The 22,019-nt window shown below is 38.5% G+C and overlaps 2 protein-coding genes across 3 annotated transcripts; one reads left to right on the forward strand and one right to left on the reverse strand.

Annotated features, from left to right (window-relative positions):
• Positions 1–2,818: 2,818 nt before the first annotated feature.
• LOC146672137 (uncharacterized) lies at positions 2,819–8,186 on the reverse strand. The gene is made up of 10 exons (XM_085404643.1): positions 8,068–8,186; positions 6,031–6,130; positions 5,585–5,731; positions 5,171–5,352; positions 4,791–4,927; positions 4,576–4,669; positions 3,979–4,311; positions 3,616–3,790; positions 3,402–3,526; positions 2,819–3,203 (listed from the first exon to the last, which is right to left on the reverse strand). The coding sequence occupies exons 2-10, from the start codon at positions 6,113–6,115 to the stop codon at positions 2,877–2,879; spliced, it is 1,605 nt and encodes a 534-aa protein (XP_085260769.1). The 5' UTR covers positions 6,116–6,130; positions 8,068–8,186; the 3' UTR covers positions 2,819–2,876.
• A 6,795-nt stretch (positions 8,187–14,981) lies between these two features.
• Positions 14,982–21,468, forward strand: emc10 (ER membrane protein complex subunit 10). Of its 2 annotated transcripts, XM_085404645.1 has the most exons (8): positions 14,982–15,116; positions 15,252–15,318; positions 16,098–16,210; positions 16,816–16,929; positions 18,540–18,724; positions 18,964–19,057; positions 19,940–20,037; positions 21,159–21,468. In XM_085404645.1, exons 1-7 carry the CDS (start codon positions 15,027–15,029, stop codon positions 20,024–20,026), a joined length of 750 nt encoding a protein of 249 aa, XP_085260771.1. In that variant the 5' UTR covers positions 14,982–15,026; the 3' UTR covers positions 20,027–20,037; positions 21,159–21,468. The 2 variants fall into 2 exon arrangements, with proteins under 2 accessions (XP_085260771.1, XP_085260770.1); XM_085404644.1 differs by lacking the exon at positions 19,940–20,037.
• The last annotated feature ends 551 nt before the right edge of the window (positions 21,469–22,019 follow it).

A 22,019-nucleotide genomic window follows, 5' to 3' on the forward strand; every position in this document is an offset into this window, starting at 1 on the left:
GAGTGTAACTACCTAACATTTATAGTGTTGTTTTAGGACACTGATAAGTGTTCACTTTTACACTGGCTTGGGTTAACTCTTTTCACTGAGGGTGTTACTACACAACAACTATGGTGTTATTTATGACACTTTTAAGTGTTTATTTTCACACTGGATTGTGTTGACTGTTTTCACTTAGAGTGTTATTCTGTAACTTTTACAGTGTTATTTTGGCACTTTAAAGTGACATATATGAGCTTTTAAATACTAGTCTGTATTAATTGTCTGAATACAAAAATGCATTAAAGTGCAATTACTGTATGACTACTGTGTTACATTCAGTGAAAGTCCTTGTTAAGTCCCTTTACAGGATAAAAGGAGAAAACATAAAATTGGTCACATAAGCATTTTAATAAATATTAAATTCCAAGCACCATACAGCATACGTTCACAACAAAAATAATGGCACAATGTACAGACCATCATCATCACCATAAGCACTTTGCAAATCAAAGGGCTTGTATATTTCAATACAGTCTGCTTTAACAACATCTTTTTCATCCGTTTCAAACACTTTATAAGCATGGCAATGTTCACTGAAATTTTCAACCACAAGCTTCTGAACTATGAAGTAGGTGTGACTATTGACCAAAACTATTGTTTTTATTCTGCAAAACACCGGCATCTCATGTTCAGAACCACAACAAATGACCAATCCTGTTCTGTACTCAGTCCCATTAATGTTAACCCAATTAGCAGCGAAAGCCTCTTCTGCAACAGCAGGCAAGCCTAGGGAGATCATTTCACTATTTTCCTCACTATCAACATCAAATGATTTCAAGGGCCCATACTCAACATGGCTTAAAGGACATGTCTCCCACTTGTATGCTATGGATGTTTGATGTTTTTTGGCAAGTGACACTGTGATGTTCTTAAAGTTCTTAAGGGTGTCTTTGAACACCCTATGTTTAGCCTCACCTCTCATGCTCCATACATGCAATAATGGCCCAATTTTTCTGATGCAAGTTGGGTAGTGCAACATAAAGTGGTGTTTGGGAATCATGTTCCTACCTGGATACAACAATTTGAACAAGTCATGATGTTCCATTGTTAAATGTTTTAGAAGCACAGTCATGCCATGTGTAACAGATGGAGAGAATATGATGTTAATTATTTGCAACAATAGCAATAGCATAGTCCAGTTCTGATTTCCTTCTGGCACAATATCACCAAAAATTAAAGGAATGTTTCTTATCAGACAAAGAGTCTGAATGGAGTTAAGACCTATACTATTACCACTACTGTCTAAGTTCACCCTTGTTGGACGATTTTTGCTCTCCAAGTAGCCATAGTCAAAAGCATAGATCCGTGACAAAAGAGCAGGTTTCGGCAGAAAATTGTCTGACAGATATTCCAACAGTAACTTTATCTCATATTGTGCTACCCCTTCGAGAATATCATGCATAATGTCCAAGGAAAAGTTCTGGCAAACATGAAAGAATTGAAGAGTGTTCAGTGTAGAATTCTTTCTTAAGCCAAACACATGTAGCTTTTGAGGATCAGATTGCAACTCACTGCAGTGCATTTCAAAAAGTTCTTTCCCTCGTAAGATGATCTTTGGATCATCCTCAGTACACACACTCTGTGCATCCTGTTTTGCAATTAAACACAAACGACAAAAGTAACGTCCACTGAAAGACTCAACAAAACCCAAAATTGAGTGCATCCCCAAGTTGTCCCCAGTTATCTGACATATAGTGCCATGGACCTTTTCAGATGAGAAGGGTAAATCAATGCCATGGCTCTCCAAAAACTTTATGTCATCAATCAGAGGCTGTAAAATAGGATCAAAGCCGTATTTTTTCACATCTTCTGCATGAAACAATGCAACCAAATGAATGTTCATCAATGCAGAATTTAACTTTGGAGGCAGATTTCTGAGGACAAAATAGATTGCACCAACTTTGTGAACACCACGTTTGGAACCAAGTGGATTAGCAGTCTCAAAGTCATCATAATAAAGCTGAATTTGCAAAGAAGTCTGTGGTTTTGAAAACAATGGATGAGACTTATAGTAACTCCCATCACAAAAGTCTTCATATCTGTCTTCTTTTGATACACATGGTTTAGCAAGCAGCTCGCAAATATAAGAATTGCGACATATAAATTTGATTGTTTCCAAAATTGGAATGTACACAAAAGTGTCTTTTACTGGTACCTGGTCATAAGTGCCTGATTTTTTATTTAACCTTGTATCATAGCGTATTCCTAAAGTCTTTTCCACTGGATCCACAATTCCCCATTTTTCACGGAAATATGACTTTCTTTTAGCTTCAGTGTCGAACTTCTCAACTGGATTGTCAAAAGTCTCAAGACATTTTTCCACTGGAGATCTAACAGGATTTTCTGTTGGCACAACGTTCAGTACTTTATGTTTAAACTCACAGTGCAGTCCATCAGCAAAATCTTCCAAATCACAAACAAGTGATGACACAAAACTATTTGCCAAACCACTACCATTGAGTTTACCAATAATTTTAGTGCAAATTGCTTCAGAATTTTTTTTAATTCTTTGACCTGACCCATTGTTTTCAGAACACCCAACCTCTAGGCTCTGAGTAACACTTGTTCCTGCAACTGCTATGTCTGTATCTTGTAATCTGTCAAAATCAGCTTGAAATGACTCTGAGGGTTCTGCATCACCACTTTGACAACAATCTTCATCATGAACACTATTTAAATGTTTTTTTAAACCAGAATATGTAGTGAACTGACGGCTGCAACCATCTTGTGAACAAGCCAACTTAAATTTGGTGCTTGGATAAAAACTGTGACCTAGTCGCAAATGACTTATCAAAGCCTGACTGGTGCTATGCAGAGTTTGACAGATAAAACATTTAAACATGGTTCTCATTCAACATTTTGGCACGCAACTCACGAACACGTGGTGACTCATCTGTTGAGGTGGCATCAATGTTGAATATGGTGGTCTGCACAAAACTGTAGAGATGAACCAGTGACTCATCGTAAGATAAGTTGAACACGTAGTGGGATTTGAAAAGTTCATCAAAAGCACTGAGTGAGCTGGTGGCTTGGCAGGGGATGAGCTGTTTGTCCACTGCGATGTAGAAGGTGTCAATGCTGTTCTGGGTTCGACCAACAGCGAGGATGTATGGTTGTTTACCATCTCTTGCTTGCAAGTGTTCATCAATGCTGCAGCATGACTAAAAACAAATGAGATATTGACATATAGGCCTAGCTTATACTTGCTGAGTATGAACCATTCATTCAGTTTGACATTATGTGCCTTGCTAACTTATTACAAAATACTAAGACACATACTTCATGGAGAGGAAAACTAAAAAGTGCAAAAACTGAAAAAGTGTTTTGTAGGATTTTAAAAAGTGAGACAACATATTTACCTTGTGAAAGTGCACCATTTTGTGTGCTGCATCAGTTGGACTTATTTTGGTTCTCCTCTTTCGTCCAGCTGTGGGTGGCAAAAGTTGAAGGAGTAGCAGCAGAGAGGCCATGTCACTGTCCCAGTCTGTGTATGGTTGAATTTATAAAACAATTTCAAAATGACAGGTAAAAATAAATATTATTAAAATCAAACAAGCATGGTGCGACGCCTACCATTTACATCACTCTCTGTTGGTTTCTCAGCAGCTTTTATCAAACGACACAGGTCAGTTGACTGAGTCAGCTGTTTGGCTTCTTTAATAACCTTTGGCTTGAATGACATGTCCCACTTCTCAAGCAACTTGGTGGCTGTTTCAGCACCAAACAGCAGCAGGAAGTCTTGATTGACCTGTTCATCATACACACAGGACATAAAGACAGTGCTCAACATTGTTTACATTGCAATGTGATTTTGACCAATATGGGATATAGCCTGACTGGGATGACCAATGATCACATCTTTTACTGTTGCCATCCACATCAGCAAAACAAAAAAAAAAGGATTAACAGTTGAAAATATCAAGTGATTTGACTTACTAGTCCTTTGACATCCAAAAAGCGTGGAAATGTTTTGAAGACATCTGCAGTTCTTTGTGGATCATGCACCAGATCCTGGCGATGTTGGAACGTCATTTTCATCTTCTGAAATACACTTGCTTCATCAGGAGAGTGAACAAGAAATGAGATGGCCTCCTTGCAGGCATCTCCATCAAGTTGCTGAGGCAATGTGGTTGCTAATCTTCTGCGCTTAGGCCCTTGTTCTTGATGCACTGGGACTTCCTTCACTGGCCGTTTGGTTGTAGACCTGGACATGGTTTTGAGGCGCCACGCTACATATCCAGTGCCTTTCACTCCGTCGTAGAAATGCTCCTGTCACATTTAAACATAGATGAAAAATAAACATCAAATGCGATCTTACAGACTTTGCAGATTCAGCAAAAAGAAACCCAAGGACTATTATCATGTAACAGGTGCAATACATGTTAAACAACATCCACAATTTCAATACAGTTTTATGACAATAGTTATTACGAAAGAGGAATTAAGATTTTTCTTTTAAATCATTTAGCTGATGTAATTATTCCATGATGAAAACTAAATAATGTGCTGTTTTACAATCACTGCATGACTTACATAGCCGTTTGGAGAAAATGGATCCTTCAATGAGGGAAAGAGTGTAATTATTCCAAGGGCATATTTCTCCTTTTGCTTACGGGAGGGAATTCTGCTATAGAGGAAATACAATTGACAATGTTAAATCAGAAGTATGTGTCTTTACTGCAGTATACATTACAAGAATATTCCATATGGCCCATCTTTACTTTTTTATTAGGTACTATTACTCTTACCCATGTCTCTCAGTCATATCACTTGCCAATATGTTAACAAGCTGCCGCCGGGTGCGGTGGCTCAGTGAATTTTCGGCATTGTATTCTTCAAGAATTTCCTCTCCACCAGGTTTCCTAGTCAAGGCATTTTTAACCATCTGCTCATATAAAAGGGAAAATAATAACAATAAAAACTTGTTTGTCAGTAAAGGTGAAAGTTTAGAGGAATGTCAACAAACCTGTGAAAGACATATCTAGCAAGAAGCACTAACTTCTACTAACATTTTTTCATACAGGGCAAGTTGGGAACCACCATGTTTTGAATTTCAATTTGTATAACAATCTACAGTATAAATGGTGTCAACTCAAAAATACAAAAGACATTTTCTGTTCTCAATTACCTCTTTTGCAGCCTCTGACACAGAAACATTTGGTGCAGAACTGTCTTTGCTGGATCTACTGCGGCCTGCAGGAATGCCCTTTTCCCTGAGGTCACTGTCACTTGATGAAAGTGATATAGTGTCCGTGAGGGAAGATAATGTATCCGAGGAGGATGGTGTGGAATGAGCTAAAGGACAAAAATCTTTGGGAGAGATGATTTGGTTAACTTTCTTTAGGCTACTCCACAATGCCATTAATAACACAATTTCAATGTTCATGTTCAGACAACATTCTATACAAATATGACCCAGCCCTGTCCACTGTCATGTATATTGCATGAAGACAGGTCAATGTCATCTGCATCAAGAGCAAAAGAACTTGGCTCTACATTGAGTGGGCTATACTCTGAAAATTTAAGTTATGATAACATTTACCTTCATCTGAAATCTTTTCACGTATTGTCAGGCATAGGTCTGGTTGGGCCTCCAGTAACTCCAGAAAAATGTCTTCTTCGACAGCTGTGTCAGTTTCATCGAAAATATCAAGGTCAGCAGCATCCGGAAGTCCAAACTTGGTTTTGGCTTTACAAAAAGATAAGCATAATGTCACCTAAAACGCCTGAAAAACTTTTTTAAAAACTAATTTTGACTTTTTTATTTAGCTAATATTTATTAACAGCTGTTTTACCTGTCTTTAAAATGGTTAAATTAGACAAGTCTGCAGCAACAATATAGGCCTAGGCCTACTGCTCTGTACTGTTTTTAATGTCACACATTAAAATAAAATGTGTTAACATTTAATTCGTTTTTTAAATAGATGAGATGCAAACATGATGAACTGATACATGTGCAACAAATTTTGTTCTGCCAGGTTATCTTACCTTCACTGATGAATTCTAGATAAGTGAATCCTGCGTGCAATTTAATGTACTTCTTTACATTGAGGTATTTCACTTTCAGCAACATGTCTTACAACAGCACCTGGTGGAGAGAAGGGGGCACAGAATATTTTTTACCATATATTTAAACCATAGCTTAAGTGGCAACAAATCCGGACAACTTTAAGAAAATATTAGGCTATACATTGTGTGATGATCTGTGAAGGGGTGACAGACCACTTCAACCTCAGGAACATAATTTGGCTTCCCCCTGCGCACTAAAATAGCTGAACTTGGGTACACAGAAATAGCATCCAATGAATTATCCACCCATCCACATGTTTATAAGACGACAACGGCGATCTTCTCGTCTGCATGCAGGCTAGATACTTAGTTCTGCTATGTTGCGAGTAAATCGCTGTAGCCTACTTGGGGAAAAGCATCTCTGTTTAAACCATGTCAGGATGATAATCCACATAAAATTTCCTGTTGAACGCACACCTGCCTTCATCACGCTTTCACTTATGACAACAAATATCCCTTATACTGTAAATTAATGAGTGCAAGTCTTACATTTATATCGGGAGTTTCTGACACATGCACAGCCGTCTGGCTAGTTGCTACTTTGTGGTGGTTGTTTTGTGACACGACATGCTAGGATTATCAGTGGAGGCGACATCAACGACCCTCAGTCGTTATACCGCTTTGTCTTAAACACTGGATGGTAGCCTATTTCACTAAAACTGTAGAAAAGGGGAAAATGTTCCCTTAGATTAGGCCTACTACAACATAGGGCTGCTCGATTATGGCAAAAATGATAATCACGATTATTTTCACTGAAATTGAGATCTCGATTATTTGACGATATTTATTTAACAATAACAATGTATTGAATAATGACTTTAAAGATTGTCAAAAAATAATATAAAATAGTGTGCAAATACTGATAACAGTGCAAATGTTTGCAATATAAAAAATAAATGAAAAATGTAAACATCTATGTTTAGTGAACGTTGCAGTGTTGCTCTGTGGTGCAGCTACAACACTGTAGCAAAGTTTACACACTATGTCTACTTGATCCACGTCTGACTCCGCGAACCCATAATGTTTCCAGACCACTGAAGTTTTTTTTACCTCTCTTTTCAACCAACGGCAGTCACTCTCCTCTCCAAATAACTTCTGCTTAGCTTTCCGAGCTTCCCTCGGGTCCTCTTAATTGTTGTGACACGTGTTCGAAATGCAGAGAGGTGCGCTCGATTTGCCACACGGAGCAGCGCGAGAGTAAAGCACGAGGGAGGGGCTAATAATCGGCTCAGTCATTTTTAATGATCGTTGAAAGCCCAGATCGTAATCGTGATTAAAATTCGATTAATTGAGCAGCCCTACTACAACATGTATGATATATCCTAACCGTTAGCAAGCAATCCATGCACAAACGCAGCACGCCTTGCTTGGTCACTAACATCTAACAGAATTCCATAACCCCCTGCCACTTCAAAGATTTGTAGGCTAGGCTACTGCTAAACTCGCTGGTAGCACGTGTAATTAGCCTATCTTGACGCTTTCCAAAACTTGACTTGAACGTCTCCATGTGATTGTTTAGTTCACTTTTAAATAGGATATTTCTGAGGCGAATGTTCGCTTCCCTTAAAAGCAGTGGGCTAAACGCATTTGTCTTAGCTGCCAGCTAGGCTACCACAAATTCAAATTTTAACATTACATTTAACATATCCAGAGGATAGCTAACTCCTCCCTCGTTTCATTTAATAAGCATTGAACACTGGAAAGCATTTCTCTTATGACATTAGAACTAACTAGAATTGAGAATTATATTAAGCACGCATTTATTTTCGCTGCAATATTAACTTGTTATAGAGGATAGTTTAGCTACCTAAGCTAACGAATCCCATCTCTTACCGCAGATGAATACACTCCACATTAGGAAAATATTGCATGCTTCTGATAAATAATGTTATAGGCTAGTTAGTTACAATATTTAATAATGATAAAATAACATAGGTCTTGTTGTATAGTTCTTACCTGAACAACCTCCTCGATCTTGACAGCAAACTTCTGGCGGACTCCTCATGCCCATGAGCGCGAAAAACCCGGATGTGGAAATCAACTCCAAATGAGTGTTATAGTATTGACTCTTTGAAAGAACTCCGGCTACAGAGCTTTTTCAGCACCGTTAGTGTTACTGTAACTCTCAAACCAACACTTTTCAACTCGAAATTTTTAACACCAGTAATTTTAACTCACATCAACACTTCGGATTTTGCTGTGTGCAGTTCTCTTTTTTCCTTTGGTTTCTGCGCTCATTTTTTTTTGCTTTCGAAATTACTCAGGCAGCCCTAACCTTGCATAATAATACGTATTCTTTGAGACTTTAATTTTGGAGAGAGAACTTAAGCCAGAAAGAGAGGCAGAGATTGAAGAACAGCTATTTAAGGTAAGTGCAACTTAAGATTCATATGTTCAAGGAGAACAAAATACCCCAGAGGAAGATTATGGAGAGCTGTTTGAATAGGACATAAAAGGTCCTTGAGTCTGTTAGACTTACTGTATATCATAACTTTACATTACTTTACTTTAAAGCTGAATTATCTTCAATAAATCTTTTTTACGCCTTCACAGGTCATCAGTTGCAATTTATAATGTGACTAAACTCTCTGAATGAGCTGAAATTATTCATATATTGTGGATTCAAAGTGGCTATAGAAGACTTACTATAGGTGTCCTAAATGATCCACTGATTCCCTACAGAGGATGACACCAGAGTTATTTAACGCTTGCATTAGTTAAGCCTCACTGAAAAACACTTAATGCCAGCTGAAGCAGGTCCCCTCCATTCTCACAGCAGCTTTCCCAAGACAGCGTCATAGCACTATATAGAGGTTAAAGCTTTTAATGGATGTCATTTAGCAATAATTTAAAAACAAATCTGTTAAGTAAATATATTTTATTGTGTTTGAGAAACTACATTCAGGGTGATATGAGAGTATTTTATGGAAAATGGCAGTAAAAAGACAGAAAATGGTCAGATGAGTATAGCTCACCAATAAACAAAGGAGTCTCTAAATGTCTCATCCTGGTGTGTCAAATACTGTCATTCTGTCAGATGCATGTAGTGTCCGCATAGGTTGAGTCAACAGCCACAACAAGTTTTCTTTTTAATATTGTAGGGTCTTTACCTTATGAAGCACCTTGATGCAACTGTTGTGATGAATTGGTGTTATATAAATAAAACTGAACTGAAAAACTGAACATGTGGTTGGATTTATAGTCTGGGCGACAGGTGCAGAGATTGCTCAGATGAAGATAAAAAAGCACAGAATTTGCCATCCACCACATCATACGAAACATTTTCAGAGGTGGAGCCAATGCAGTGTTAATTGCATAGTAATGGTCGCTAAGTAACTTATTTTCCTTACCAACTGGGAAATAGGAGGCCTACATACAAATTTTGCTAATCAATATCACTGAAGTTTCTAGCAACCAAATAAATTCAGTGGCTCCACTACTTAAAATTACTAATATGCTTTGGAAAATATTTGTGTTAAGGGTTTATCACTATGTTGGCAGTTCTGGCTCTATTTTGCACCCATCACAAAGACTACAGGAGGATATCCTGATATGAGCTAAAACACCTTCTTCCCAACAATAGTCCTACATATTTTAAATGTTATGTTTATTATGCAGACCTATGACACGTTTCCTTGATTTTTATTAGACAGAGGCAAACTTTGAAATAATAAGGTGTATGTACAAGTACTTCCGGTGAGCCACAGGTTCAGGGTCACTACTCTAAATCTTCAGTTTCTAGTAGACTTTTTCTTCTCTTGAATCTGTATAGTGCCAATAAGATTTATAGTATGTCATCTCAGGTACAGTGCTCTGTCTATGGGCACAAGAAGCACCACCCAACTGTTATTTTTAAGAGGTGGAACCAATTAGAAGAAAAAGCAGGATGATCTTAAAAGGAGCTAAAATAACTCCTTTCAGTAAATTAGTGAACCAAGGGTTTGCATCAAAGCCTAATATAAGATAAATAAGGATTATTCTGAACTGTAACTCAATCAAGTACAAAAATGTGGAGTTATTAATGAGCCCCCTTTAAGGGTGCACAGTGTGACGCCATAAGCATGTACTTTATAAGCATCCATAGCAGTGAGTGACAGCACATACACCAAAGGAAAACCTTATGCATAACTGTCAGATGCCAGTGGCTTTGACAAAACAGCAGTATTTGAAAAAACAAGCTAGTTATTTCACCTGTACAGATAACGGATTTCCTGGTATGGTGGTTAGTGCTGTTGCTTCACCGTAAGAAGGTCCTGGGTTCAAATCTGCAATCTGGCTAGTTTGTAGTGGTTTCTTTCTGGGTATTCTGGTTTCCTCCCACAGTTAAAAGTCATGCAGTTATTAGAGTTAGGTTTATTGGTGATTCTAAATTACCTGAGAATGTGAGTGCAAATGGTTGTTTGTCTCTATGTGATAGACTGGTGAGCTGTCCAGGGTGTACCCTGCCTCATAACTTATCACTTCAGGGTTATGCCCCAGCCCCCCCTGCAACCAGGATAAAGATAGGAGGATGGTAGTTGCTGTAGATCCATTCACTTTTTATGTTAGCCAGACTCTAGACTTTGTTGAACATTATGTAATATGAAGACAACATGTAGTATTTAAGTGACCAAGTAGTATTGGGGTAAAAGTTTGTCATGGTCCCCGTGCCTGCTCGGCTGGCCCTGTGTGGCTACATGTTATGTTTTGTCTATTCTCTCTCTCCTCTCTCTCTGCTCGCTGCCTGGGCGGAGCTCGTTGTGAGCTCCCGGCCTCCACCACCTATAGGCAATCACCTGTGGCTCCTCACCTTGTTTGCTCCCGCTACTTAAGGCAGTGACTGAGAGCACCTCACCGCTGGACTACTGAGTAACGCTCGTCAGTGCTACTTTAGCCTCAGCCAGTTTTGAGCTCTGTCCGTGAAAGTTCCGTGCTAACTCTTGTTCTCTGTATGCAGATTTCTCGTGCTTGGTTTGGGGACTCTGGATGCTTTTCCCGACTCCTCTCGGCACCCCTGGGAACCCTGGCCCCCTTCTCCTTCACCTGTATATAGTGCACCTGGAGTGTGTAAATAAACCTGTTTTTCTGAGATTTCAGTCTGCGCCGAGTCCTCCCTGCTCCTCCGTGACAAAGTTATTGAATAGTGTTGAAACAAAATGACAAAATTGTGAAGGATTCAAACATTCCAAGAGCTCAACTTACTTCATCTAAACATGTTTCAATCACGTTTATTGAACACAAATTGCACAGGTTTATTGAATATGAAAAAGTTGTGTTGATTTAACTCAGTTGTTTAAGTTTCTGCCAAAGCAAAACATTTGTGTGCAACCAATGTCCATTATTGAATTAAGTAAATCCAACATGGCCTTTTTTCAGTGTAGATAGAGCAGTGCTCATAAGTTTTAGACTGCTGTAGATTGCTGTAATATGTTTAATTTGCTATGTAGCCATGGGATGGATGGATGGTTGCATAAAATTCAGTTCTGGAATATTAGAATGAAAACCCCAACAATCAGTTGGCTCTCTATGAGAAACACTTGGCAACAGTGGGAACGAAAAACTTCCTCTTAGAACAAAGAGCCTCAGGCAGAACCAGCATAAAGGAAAATCTCACATGATCCTCGTGGTGTAACTCTACATGGAAGTCATACCTGCGCTGCACCACCCCGATGTAGGATCAGCTTGACAGCCTCTAAAAAATTGTCTAGCGCAGCCACACTCAGTAAACAGAGGAAAGAGGGATTCTTAGCACGGCGGTAAAAAACTGAAAACAATTCAATTTTAATTTCTATAATTATCTGATTTGTCTGATCAGTTGTAAACACTGCAGTATGAAAAATTTATTCACAAAGACTACACTGCTGAGGCTTGGAAGAAAATGTTTTCTTTAGTGAAACTGTGGTAACATATTTACAACTTTGGATGTTTTTTTTCTTTTTCCTCACATCTTGTTCGCTTCCTCTCTCATTTGTCACCCTGCTCCATTTTTAACAGCCCGCAGGCAGACAGGACATGACAGTGTCTTCCTTCAAAGTGAAAGTCCTGTTGTCATTTCACATAAATATACATGCTTTCATATTTGACTAAGAATAGTAAGGTGACACCGTTGTTTAGGGCTGTGACAGAGAGTAATGGGCTCTCCCACTGGGGGGGGGATACTGTATAGGGCTGCATGGTTTCAAAGGCAAAGCCGGGGGGGAATCACATGCCACAGTCACCATATGTTCCATACTGAGCTCTGGCTCCTTTAAGCTGAAGACGAAGCCCAGAGAGACAGATCGTTTCCATCAACAGAAATGTAATAGCAGTATGTGCACATCTATAATTTATGATCAAATAACTGGTTTGAATACATCATAAATACAGTTCATACAATATATTAATGTATTAATGTTGGCATATAAGATGTGGAAGGAATTTGTGTGTAAATTAAAGCAGGTTTCGAGCGAACTTTTAAGGAGATCCACACAACTGTTTTGGGACAGCAGGAAAATATCAATTTTGTAAATGTAGTAATTATTTAGCCATTTTTGCACATTATTTCTTCGTTTCAGCTTAATTGTAACTCTTATAAATGTCTGGAATAATAAAGGAATAGGCTTTTTTTAAACAAAAAAAAGAGTTCTGTTTCAAAGAGTTATATGAATAAATAAATAAGTTAAGATAAGTTGGATGTCCAAAAGTAACCTTGACTTCTTGGTATTCCAAACTTTAATGGATTAATGATGAATTCAAAACTCCTTTTCAGCACTTTGATGCTGAAATGTGAAGTTTAAAATGATTGATGCCTTTCACTTGTATCCACAGAGGGTTTATTGCATGTCAGCAGAACTCTTCAGCCAAGAATAAGCATTGAGAAATAAATCGCATCAATCACATTTGGCAGAAACGTGCAGCTGTTTTCTCTTCTCTCTGGTTTGATACTTTTATATTTGGCGGGTACCTCTAATCAGTCAAGTCACAGCTACAGTGCTTCTTGTACCTGACCCTTGGATTGTCCAACAGCATTTCAGCACCTTCAAGCCTAGTTAAATTAGCAGCTGGAGCCAGAATCCAGTGCTCACAGGCACAGAAAAGAGCAGCAACGATCCATAAATTCTGACTTGGAGGTGCCACATTTTGCAACCTTTACTCACTGAGCCTATTGAGCTGAAGGAACGCTGCTATGTGCTAACAAACTGAGGCAGGACCTCTGAGTTTATAGAGCACTCACAGAAAGCTGAGCCCTTCATAAAAGTCCCATTCAAAATTAAATCTAAATAAATGATTAAAATACTTCTAAATCTTATCATACGCAAGCAGCTCTAAATGTAGATGTCCAAACACCACCATGAAAACCCTAGGATTGAATACTTCATTCTGGGGAAAGAAGTGTGCATTCCTCCACCGAAAAAAAGAAAGTCAATATATGCATATTTTAAGTATTCATGTAGCCCCCTCTCTGTATTTGGTTTCTTTTAATTTAGCAGGAGCACAAGGGAAATAATTTGAAATGAGAGAAACACCGCTAAACAGAAACACTGTAACTGAATTGTCAGGCACTCAAACCCCTGCATCAGAGGGTTTGAGTGCCCATACCTGGCACTGGGCAAAGTACATACTACCAACTTTAATAATATTGAGAAGGTACTGGAGCCAGACTTAAGTCTTCAAATAGCCACTGCAATCCTCATTTCCAGTTTTTTTGGTGAGTTCTAATTGCAGTAGTCACAGTTTTGCAAAGATTAAAAAAAGGAAAAAAAGTCTAGCAGGGAAAAGAAATCTGATGATAAGAGGTCACTTGAGACACATTCCAGTGCCAGATGTGAACTGCTGCCAGTTATGACTTGATGTAAAACCCTGATCTAGCTCTTTAGATTAGTGCAGGAGCGGATCTAAAGAGCTTTATTTGTTTCATCAAAGACTTACCCCTAAGCAGGGCATTTACCTAAATAAAACTCTGGCTGAGGTAGAGCATGAAATGCTGACTAAAAGATGTAACACATGAATTACCCCTTAAATATTTATTATTCAGCTGATAAAAATTGCACTTTTCGGGGCACTTCTGTGGAAGTAATGGGGGTGAGAAGAAGGTCGAGGCAGTGTTTTATGATCTGTTAGCAGCCTCTGCTGGCGTTGGATGTGTCAGTACATGTTAATCTCACTCACAAGAGATCTCTATCATGTTTGTTTCAGTATTTCTGTTTTAGAATGCAAAGGAGAGTAAATTGGCATGTTTGGCATATTGTGACAGATATTAAACGTATATAAAATTGTTATTCCAATACTAATTATACCCTAAATAATGTCAGAAGTATACTCTGACATTAAATTAATATCTTAATTTAAATAGAAAAGATTTTTGGGGGTTGTTGGCTCATCTCTAAAGTAAATTTTCCATCCCTCATTGCACATGACAAAATATAAAGAAATACTAATTTAAAATGTTTACAGCACGAAATAGAAATTAAAACTCGTTTATGTGGTAAGAGGAATTCATTATTGCTGACATTACAAGGTATCACCAGAAATACAGACAGATTATTAGAAGCATTCTGTCAACAGGTGTGTGTGTGTGTGTGTGTGTGTGTGTGTGTGTGTGTGTGTGTGTGTGTGTGTGTGTGTGTGTGTGTGTGTGTGTGTGTGTGTGCAAGCAATGACGTTACCTACATATAGAGCACATGAAGGTCTCCAATCATTATTAGGAATGATGCAGACAACGTAGGATTACTTGATAATGATTAATTGATGGTAAGTAATTAAGCTGTCTAACAGCTTAAAGAAAAAAAAACACTTGCATGTGATTACATTTTATGTTGTTTGTTAACCCTTTGTTTGAAATCGTAATTACTTTTTGAAAAAGAAAAGAAAAGAAAAGGAGCTTTTGTTATGAAAATCGCCGGAAGTTAATGTGTTATGCCACTTGAGGCGTTCTTCCGGTGTCTGTTTCTGTCAAAATGGCTCGTGTGGTACAATCTAAGGTTGCTGTTGTTTCCACTGTTTTCTTCGTATGTTTACATTTCGCATGTTGTAATAACGGAAGAAGGGTAAGTGTGAAGTGTTATAACATAGACGACATCAATTTAAATGCAGTGAAGTGGATGCTGTACCTGTTAGCTATTTAGCATTAGCTGTGTATGACCGACTGAAAGGCTAACAGTGGATTTCATGTTCATTCTCAGGTTGGTGATGCCTTGGAGACTGAGTTCAGTGGTTTCTCTGTGCCTCTTGAACACTCATTTGAAGTTGGTGAGAAACATATTTAATTCTTTTCTTACTGTAACGTTGTATGATACGACATTGATTATGTTGGTAAGCTAACTAAGCTTAACGCAACAAGAAAATTGTCATGGTAAACGCCAGACTCCATTTAAAAATGTCTGTTTAATATGTTTTTGCATTTATTAATGAATGTACCTGATTTGCTACAAATGTACATATTTTTCAGAATTGTTTTTTTGCGTTTATAACAACCTATGAACGCCTACACTTCACACCTACAGGAGCTTTAATGACATCCATTCTAAATCCATTGGCATTAATAAGGAGTTGGTTCCCCCGTTAGCAGCTATAACAGTTTCCATTCTTCTCGGAAGGCTTTCTACGACATTTCTGTCTGTTTAAAATTAAATTATTCTCAATAATGCGTGCAGCTGGGATAAAGTCAGCTGTAACAATACAAACAGTTAAAAGTCATTTCACAGCCCAGAATTAAACACCCTTTGAAATCATAGCATTTGGATGGGCAAATTCAGTATTTATTATACTCTCAAAATGCAAAATCAAAACATGCTGTCAATCAAATAAAAAAAGAAAACAGGCAGTTACAGTTTATTTCTTCATTTAACAATAATAAAACACTCTGCTTTGATGACAGACTTCTACCTTCATTTTATGGTTAACTATGAACTATGTAGAGGTACAATGTGTTGGTTCTTTTTTTTTTTACCCAGAATTTTACAAGTCTCCAAGCAGGGAACGGTTTGTTATCATTTGTAATTTATTTATTTATTTATTTATTTTTCCAGATGATGTAGCAAAGTTTCAAGTGCGTGGAGCTCTGCTGTTAAAGCCTGGAAGAGAGCCGGGTGTCTCACTAAGTCAGAACCCGCTGTCAGATGAGGACAGGACCAAATTGAAGGTGAACCATGTTAACCATTGATTTAGTGATGTTTTCTACACATTTCCAAGATGGCCCAGTGATGGAGAGATTTCCCCTGTTTCAAATAAATATTTAGTTGGGGGTTTTTTGGGGGGTTTTTTGGGTGCCGGGGGGGGAGGGACAAGTACTTGTCGGTACTTGCAGTGCACACTGCAGTCACCTATTCTCACGCTCACTCATGCATTCTGTTAGCTTCAGACATTTTTTACCTGTCACTTAATCACATATGAATCGAGGTAATTTGGGGTTCAGCACTTTTCCTGAAGAGCTGTAAATCAAATAAGCAGTCTTCATATAAGTAGACAACCTTCTTCTTGAGCCACCACCTCCTCATCTGTAGAATTACCTGTGACTGAAAGTCACCCAAAATGTTGGTACCAACGTGGGTAACATCACTCACTTGTTCCACTGGTGTAGGATGTGTTTGGATGTTTAGCCAAGTAAAACAATAGGTGAACTTTCCTAGATTTATACTACATTAACCATAGTATCAGTTCAGGATGTGTTAATGTATCCTCCTTATAATGTTTCTGTATGAACATGCGTTTCTAAATTACTTGTTTTTAACTTGGCTATCCCCACAGGAAGTGGCTGCAGTAGACGGTCTATACAGGATCAGAGTGCCTCGTGTTTTCCTGCAGGCTGACAGACAGACAGAGCGGCAGATGGAAGGCTACCTCACAGCATTCGTCAGAGCTGTGTGTATTTCCCTCAAATTCTCCAGAAATTACAGATAAGATTAAAAAACAACACCTCCTGTAAAATTGAGCACATGTTTATTGACGGCTTTTGAGGGTAGTTTTCACTGCATGGTTAAACTTAGCTTTTAGATGGAGACAGGAAAAAGGTAATGACTTGGAGAAAAGTGAGTAAAATCATAGGATGTAATGATAGGTTCTTAAAATATATTACTGTAACTTGATTCCAGCTCCTATTTCTCCTCGTTCTTTTGGCTGTTATTGGCAAATGTTCATGGGTGTTTAAAGCAAATTAATTCACATGATTATTGTGAGGCAAAATTTTGCTTTACTCACGAATCATGAAAATTACTCTAGACCGGCTCACCACAAAATATAGAAACTTTTTTGTTAATACAAAATTATATTAAACATTTTCTTCCAGCTATGAAAGAGCAGCTTTGAGCAAACATTTTGGCTCTGAATGAGGTTTTTTTATGATGTGGTTAATCTGATGTGTTTTCCCCCAAATAATTTACAGTCTAGTTGTTGCTTTTTTTGCTCTTCTATGCTGGAAAAAATACAGTTGGTTTAGAAATGTTATGTTTTTCCACAAAGGATAGAACAGAATATTTATACAGTTATATGTTATACATATTCTAATGTGAGTTCCTCGACCAATTTGACTTGATAAACTCGTCATAGTGGCCTTATCAAAGGCAGTAAAGTTAATGGAAGTTAACTTACTTGTGTTAAAGAACAAATTTCTCACAGCAGGAGGTCGGCCGTTGAAAGAAAAGAATTGAAATAAAATAAGATGAACCGACACAAGGAGTGGGCGAAGTAGCCTCAAAGTTATATCACCGTATTTCAAGGAATATGTGTAATGATATTTGACAATGACGTTTTATTGATGATTGCAGCGGGCAGCATTTATTAGTGCAAACAAAATAAATGGATTTTTCATGTTCGTGTACAATGAGCAATGATGATAGACTACCTAATTCCAAGTTTGAAGTTGTCAGCAGCAGCAATATAATACTACGTACAGTAATGGCACAGCAAGCACAAAAGTCACCTGGTTAGTGTTTTAAGTATAACAAAACTACTTAAAACTTAGCCTTGTAAGTTTTCATTAGACAAGTTTATTGTTTCCATCTTTAGCTATTTTTTTACATTTTGCAAAGTATTGCACATGTTGGAGGTCTGACTTCTTGTAGCCCAACTACTATTTGCATTCCATTGAAGTAGCCTCTTTTATAATTGCCACATGTTCATCTGAGGCTGGTGCGCTGCTCTCACTCTTAGACAGGAAAGGCGTGGTTCTTTTTAACATGTAAACATTTATACACAGATTATGTGATGTATCATATATGAATGTATGAAGTAGAGTCCCTCTATCAGTGGAAAGGTATTATGATAGTATAATATCATGAGTTACTTTGTGATCCTGTCAATAGAAATTAAGAAACAAAAACACATTCACACTTTAATAATATTGAGAAGCAATATTTGATCAGTGCTAGTTTTGACCTAAAGCTTCTCAAACGGTGTGTAATTAGTGTAAATTGTAAATATTTCTAAGCAATAAGCTGTTATATATTGTTTTAACATTCTCCTGTGATCCTCAGTGTGCCATGGTTGAGTCCCATCTGAGCGATGTGATCGCGCTCCACACTGACGTCTCCGGGTACCTCATCGGTGTCTCCATAGTGACGTTACCTGGGGCCTGCAGGGGCACTGAGGTCGAGGATGAGGTCGACCTTGAGATTTTCAACACCACTCTCAGCATAATGGCTCCAGTGAATGCACCTGGGTCAGTCACACTGCTTTTACCTGTGATTTTGTCCTTTTCTCCTTTACAGCTTCTTTACAATCTGACATTGTTTCAATCTCTACTTGTGGTTGTCTCTGCATAAGTCAAGGCCTCCTGCAGGTTTTTTCCACATCCTTTGGTTTAGCTTTTGCCTTGGCTTAGCAGCTCTATGTCAGTTGTCCTGGGTGGCACAAGTCTTTCTATACCTTTCACAACACTAATTGTCACCTTTCTTCCAGACCTGAGACGGCTTTCTTCCTTGAACGGATGGAACAGGAATCTGAGAAGAAAGGGAAGAACCCACAAGAACAGAAATCTTTCATCGCTAAATATGTAAGTACTTACACAGAAAACTGCTGATAGGCTAGAAGGGCCTAAAGATGTACAGGTAATAAATAAATGAAAATGACTGTTAAGCTCGTATTTTCTGTTCTCAGGCGCATCACATCTTTTCAAATATGTCTAGTATGTTTTAATATACACTGGAGACATCAGTGCTGTACTGCACTTTTGCTTCTATTTCATTTGCCAGGATTTATGGCAGAAAAGTGAAAATATCTCCCAAAAAGTCAAAATGGTTCCTGTTGTCCTGTTGAAAGGCTCTTTTCTACCTGCAGTTTGTGTCAAACTACGGGGGAAAAAGTTATTTGTCAGTACCTTTTAGGCACAGGTACACTTTTCAGTTTGTTTCTCTTACTCCGCTGAAAGCAGCGATGCGAGTCCTCCTCCTTTCCTTCTTCTTTGCAATGCAACTCTGTTAAAGACACTAGTAAAAAGAACTGGACTTGGTGGTCAAATGTAGATGGACAGTGTAATCAAACCCTTAATTCTGGAACAGATAGTGTTTATCTTTATGAGGCATATGAGTATGCAGACTTGTTTTTCATCTGATTTGTTTTCATACCAAAAACTGCTCCAGGCAGCTGGTCGCTTGCTAGAGGTCCCAGTTTCACGAATCCATGTGTTGCTAGTCGTCTAATATTAGTTTTCCCACAAAGTGCATAAGAACATAAAAAGTAATCCCTTAAACCCAGTGGTAAGGTTTTGTGTGTCTTCAGACTTTCTTAGCTTCGAGCTGTTTTTCCAGGCAGAATCCCGCCCTGTATCCTGTCTTAGTTTGCCTGAGCACTGTTAAATCTGTCTTGTTTTGCTGTTCTGTGTGTTTCTTGCTGTGTTCACTGATCTGTGTTGAACTGATGCTGTACTGTGTTCCAGTGGTATTTGATTCTGGGTGGTGCAATCTTCCTCATGGTCACCAATTCGGCACAGCCCCCAGCAGGGGGAGGCAGAGAGCAGAGCTGAGTCCCACTGAAGTACAGTTTCCTTACTTGTCCCCTTCTTCAGTTTGTATTTAACCTTTAGTCAGCGTGACTAAATGAAACCCCGTCTCCTTTCTGTGTCCACTCATTCTGTCCTTCTGTCTTTTCATGGTCTCTTCAGGTCCAATGCCAAATGCTTGCAATGGTGCTCCCTTTTGGGGTTGCCACAGTGGATCTTTAGCACCAACCCCCTGCATTTCCTCCTTGACTACATCCGTCAGCCTCCTCTGAGATCTTCCTATTTTCCTCTATCTTCAATATCCAGTGTTTCTCTTCTGCACATGCTCAAACCATCTCAGCCTTGCCTCTCTGACTTTGTCCCTCCTATACTCTTTTCTAATCTTGTTTGTGCTTGTCACTTCCAATGAAAATCTGAACACTTCCAGCTCCACCTTCTGTCTTTTTGTCAGTGTAATTGTCTCCAAACTGTACATCATAGCAGGTCTTAAAACCTTCTTTTTCACTCTTGCTGTTATCCATTCTGCATTTCTCTCGTGCACTGTCTGTCATTTGGGTTGGCCCAGGTATTTAAAGTAATTTTCTTTCCCTATCTCGACTACTTGCATTTTTAACATTCCACCTGCGTTTCTCTCATACATGTGTGATTGGGAGGAAAGGTGAAAATGCCAAAAACATGAATTACAGAGATCAAATTTGTTTTTACTCATCAGCTGTAAAAGGCTGATTGTGTATTGTCATCACTACGCTGGGCTGGCAGGCGACATCGACACCCAAGTTTGTGAATGTGATAACTCAGAACAAGGCGACATAGAATTTTGAAATTCATAGCATAGGGGTATCTACTAGGAGGCTTAGGGATACCACTGGCATCCACCAGTATGTATTATTGGGAGTCTACAGGATAAACCACCAGTATATCTGAAATTATTATTCTGGCTATATTTAGCATGTGTTTGGTGTTTGACCCCTGAGATCGTCACTCTATGGCCCTGTCACCCACTTATGCCTTTTCTTCTCTTCTGTTGTGAAAATGAACTGAAGCTAATCTGGGATGACCAATCAGGAGCCACTGATGCTAGATGATCACAGTTGATTTGTATGTTGAAACCAAAAATATTGCAGTATTTAGTTGCCCTTTTCTTCTTCTCTTCCAGTGGATGTACATTGTGCCTCTCGTTCTCTTCTTGATGATGTCTGGCGCTCAGGATCAGTCGGGAGCAGGAGCTGGCGGTGGAGCAGGCAATGGCGGTGGCCGATGATCAACAACACAACAATTTTTGTTTTGCTTTTGTTTTTTGTGAACTAAACAATACTTCTTGGGCAGTTTTTCATTGCTGTACATAATGCTGTTAATGGAAGATACACGTCGGTCACACACAACTTACCTCTTGTAGAAGAGATATAGTACCCTGCAGATGACTGCGTTTTTAATTCTAATGTGAAAATAAAGTATTTATTACTTGAGCTGTATTTGTTTTTTTTGAGGGAAAGTTACTCAAGCTTATATTATTGCTCCTCTATTATACTATACTATAGGTCCTCTTTACTCCGATTTGTATTTAGTTGCACTAGTAGTATGCTTCCAAAACTTCATAGTCAGTGGAGATTAAAAAAAAAAAAAAAAAAAAACTACTGTAGTGAAAGAAAACGCAGGGAGAACATGCAAACTCCATGCAGAAATACCCCGGGCTGATGGTGGAATTGAACTCAGGACCTTCTTGCTGTGTGGCAACAGTGCTAACCACCGTGCCACCGTGCTGCCCTGTTTATCCATCTAAATAATAATGTTTTTTATTTTAGTTGCCTCATTTTGGAGGGTATGTGTTTTCTTAATGGAACTGAATGGCAGTTCATGTAGGAACTGTTGCTAAAACTGGACAACCTGCATTCAAACAGTCCAAATGGAAACTTGCACTTCAGGCTAGGAAATAAATCAACCAGTTTGACTCAATGTGTGCAAAAGTCCTCTCTTCTTCACAAAAACTGCAAATGGAAGAAGTATAAATTAAAATAAA

The sequence above is a fragment of the Rhamphochromis longiceps genome, linkage group LG4 (assembly GCF_057381845.1).
Source record: "Rhamphochromis longiceps isolate RC_006_pf linkage group LG4, R_longiceps_female_GT1.1, whole genome shotgun sequence".
Lineage (NCBI taxonomy): Eukaryota > Metazoa > Chordata > Actinopteri > Cichliformes > Cichlidae > Rhamphochromis > Rhamphochromis longiceps.

Excerpts from the sequence above, each read along its gene's own strand:
- emc10 (XM_085404644.1), top strand. The coding sequence starts at position 15,027 with ATGGCTCGTGTGGTACAATCTAAGGTTGCTGTTGTTTCCACTGTTTTC. Across the intron at positions 15,319-16,097 it reads TGAACACTCATTTGAAGTTG|ATGATGTAGCAAAGTTTCAA; the intron begins GTGAGAAACATA and ends TTATTTTTCCAG. Across the intron at positions 16,930-18,539 it reads TCACAGCATTCGTCAGAGCT|TGTGCCATGGTTGAGTCCCA; the intron begins GTGTGTATTTCC and ends TGTGATCCTCAG.
- LOC146672137 (XM_085404643.1), bottom strand. The coding sequence starts at position 6,115 with ATGTTGCTGAAAGTGAAATACCTCAATGTAAAGAAGTACATTAAATTG. Across the intron at positions 5,353-5,584 it reads TGAAAAGATTTCAGATGAAG|ATTTTTGTCCTTTAGCTCAT; the intron begins GTAAATGTTATC and ends TCTCTCCCAAAG. Across the intron at positions 4,670-4,790 it reads GATATGACTGAGAGACATGG|CAGAATTCCCTCCCGTAAGC; the intron begins GTAAGAGTAATA and ends TTTCCTCTATAG.